At 38.5% G+C, this 3,362-nt stretch overlaps 1 protein-coding gene across 1 annotated transcript; it reads right to left on the bottom strand.

Moving 5' to 3' along the window:
* Positions 1 to 396: 396 nt before the first annotated feature.
* On the bottom strand, positions 397 to 1,300 carry LOC133331645 (5-hydroxytryptamine receptor 2A-like; the record flags this gene model as incomplete). The annotated part of the gene is made up of 1 exon (XM_061540029.1): positions 397 to 1,300. A coding segment is annotated over exon 1 (904 nt), but the record flags the coding sequence as incomplete, so codon positions are not given.
* Between the last annotated feature and the right edge of the window lie 2,062 nt (positions 1,301 to 3,362).

The raw sequence follows: 3,362 nt of genomic DNA, 5'->3' as shown, positions 1-3,362 counted from the left end.
ACCCTTTAGTTCATCTATAGAGACACCCTTCAGTTTATCTATAGAGACTTCCTTCAGATCCTCTATGGAGACTTCCTTCAGTTCGTCTATGTAGACTTCTCTCATCTCGTCTATAGATATTTCTTTCACTTCACCTAAAGAGACACCCTTTTGCTCGTCTCGTCTATGAAGACTCAGTGCGGCTTGTCTATAGAGAATCCCTTCAGCTCGTCTATGAAAGATTCACTGGAGATCTACCATAAAGAATTTCTTCATAATTTCTACATGGACCCCCATGATCTTGTCAAAATATTTAAAACATCGATTTTGGTTTTTTCCCTCATGTTGGTGAGCTAAAAATAGGTTCAGACCTAATCCTTAAAAATGTATGTATTATGTATGTATAATTTAACTTACCTATCAAATGAACAGCAACTGCGGGTGGCATTACAAATATGCCCACTAGGAAATCGGCAACCGCCAGGCTCATAACAAAACAATTTGTCACGGTTTTAAGGCGTCTGGTGGTAATAACGGCCATTATAACCAAGGTATTACCAATAATGGTGATCACGATTAAGACACAAAAGACGGCAATCAGGCAGACACCTTGCCAGGATAAAATGAGATCATTAAAGTGGGACCAATCATCATCGGAATTGGCAGCAGAGGTGACATTCACACCCTCCGCATTTAGGGTGGACAATGCAGGTGCAATGGAAGTGGCTAAAGAGGAGGAGGAGGACGACGACGATGACGATGATGATAGGTATGGTGATGATGCATTCAGCCATGAGTCATTTAATAGCATATAGGAGGTGGCTGCCGATATGCTTGACAGGGATGTACCATAAATTAGGGTATTATTAATGATGTTCTCATCCGATGCCATTGGTACTGAATTTTCATAAACGAATTTGAGTCTTTCCTCTGCAAAGGAAGTTGGTGAGGACATATTTTCTGCTGTGGTTGGTGAGGTGGCAGCTGCCGTGACAAGTGATGCTGCCGCTGCTGCTGTTGTAGTTATGGCACGTAATAAATGGGATGACATGGCGGTGGCTGGATGAATGCTTCTGTTGAAATTATGGCAATTATTATTGCTTGACTTGCTATTCGGAATATTATCATCACTTCGTCTTCGTTTACATTTGACTTGGCCATCATCTTCATCATCACCATCAGCGCTGTTACCACATTTGGCCATTCGAGTATAAAGTGGGGAATTTACATTTTCTTGGCCAATGTGATTAACATAATTATCATGAACGTCATAATTCTTATTATTCGTATCTTCTTCATCGTCATTACTCTCAGTATCCATAATGTGATGGATTGCACTTTGGAATATTACATTTTGCATTGCCTTATTTTTTGTGTGCTTTCTACCCTTCTTCTTCGTTTTTTGGGGCTTCTTCCCTGGTTTGCAATTTGTTTTTGCACCTGCTGTTTATTGAGTCGACAAAAGGTTGCTTTGAGTATCCTTGTATCTGTGCCTGTATGGGCGTGCGTTCGTGTGTGCTACTTTAATAACGTTTTATGAATACCCGCTTCTCCTACGATACTTGTATGTGTAAGTTCGACTATCGCTTACTTTCATTGGCCTCGTTTAATTCTCTTATGTTGTTGAACGGTTTATTACTTGAATGCGTTTTTCTTCCTCTTTTCCTTCTTTATTCTTTGGAACTTTGGTGTTGACTTCACGTCTTTCTCACTTTGTCTTGTTTGCAGCAATTGTTCGTCTGGAAGAAAAACAGCGAAAAAAACACCAGAAAATATGTTAATGGCATTAAGAAAATGGAAGAAAAGAAAATTTATTGTAACAACTTCTTGTAAGTGTATTATAAAATATATAAAGCGGCTCCATTATTACACAATTGAATGACGGTGAATGGAGTCACGTCGAAGTTAAATACTGGTATTACATAAGCCATAAATGTTAGAGGATATATATGAGATGTACGAAAAGGAGCTGGAGGCAAGCAGTATGGATTTGTAATAGATGCAATGGATTTTTTCGTTGTAAATGGACAATGAAGACAATGAAGGGTCTTTATAGACGAACTGGAGGTAGAATCGAGCTGTAGGAAGTCTCTTTAGATGAGCTAAAGGGCGGCTCTATCGACAAGCTGAAGAGAGTCTTTTATAGACGAGCTGAAGGGAGTCCCTGACAGGCTGCTCTAAAGACGAGCTGAAGGGAGTCCCTGACAGCCTGCTCTAAAGACGAGCTGAAGGGAATTGGTTATATACGACCCGAAGTGAGTCTATGTAGAACAACTAAAGGCAGTGTCTATGGATGGGCTAGATGGAGTCTTAATAAGCAACCTGAAGATAGTTTTTATAAAATAACCAGACTCCTTTTTTCTGTATCAAAAAAGGATTCCTATGGGCCTCTGGGTTTTTTCTATAGAAAACAAAGAAGTCTTGTGGGCCTCTCAATTTTTTCTATAGAAAAAAGGAGTAATGAGGGCCTCTGAACCCCTTTGGGTTTCTGAATTGCTTTCAATAAAAAAATGAGTCCTGTGGACCTCTTAATTTTTTTTTATAAGAAAACCAGAAGGGAAAGTAGTAAAGTCGGACTGGGCCGACTATATGATACCCTTCACCACATTGGGTATATTCTACACATGCATGCGTACAATTGCATGTCAATGTTCCCTTGATGAATTTCAATAAAATGCAATAACATCATTGAAGTCTCAATTTGATACGTTGTGCAAAATTTTGTGTTAATCGGACAAACATTAGGTGTTTGGTGCACCACTTATGTAAAATCGGACGAATATATATGTATATGTGGGAGCTACGTCGAAATCTGAACAGATTTTCACGAAATTTAAAACACATCATTCTCGACTCAATTCAGTATGATGTGCCAAATTTCGTGCAAATCGAAGGATATATGGGACTTTGGTACACTATTTACCTAAAATCGGACGAAAATATATATGGAAGCTATATTTAAATCTGAACCGATTTTCAGGAAATTTAACGCACATCGTTTTAGACTTAAGTCAGTGCGCTATGCCAAATTTCGTGCAAATTGAAAGATATTTAGGGACCTTAAATCGGACGTACCTTAAATCGGACGAAACTATATATGGGAGCTATATCTAAATCTGAACCGCTTTTCTCGAAATTTGGCACACATTATTCTAGACCTAATTCAGCACATTATACCAAATTTCGTGCAAATCGAAAAATAAATTGGGGACTTTGGTACACCATTTTCCTTAAATCGGACGAAAATATGTATGGGAGCTAAATCTAAATCCAAAACGATTTTCACGAAACTTAACACACATCATTCTTGACCTAATTCAGTACGCAGTGTCAAATGTGCAAATTAAGAGATATTTTGGGACTTTGATGCACCATTTACTTTA

Source organism: Musca vetustissima, unplaced genomic scaffold, assembly GCF_032173495.1.
Source record: "Musca vetustissima isolate MV318-11 ecotype Yass unplaced genomic scaffold, APGP_CSIRO_Mvet_v1 utg435087, whole genome shotgun sequence".
NCBI lineage: Eukaryota > Metazoa > Arthropoda > Insecta > Diptera > Muscidae > Musca > Musca vetustissima.
This window is presented reverse-complemented; position numbering and strand designations above follow the sequence as displayed.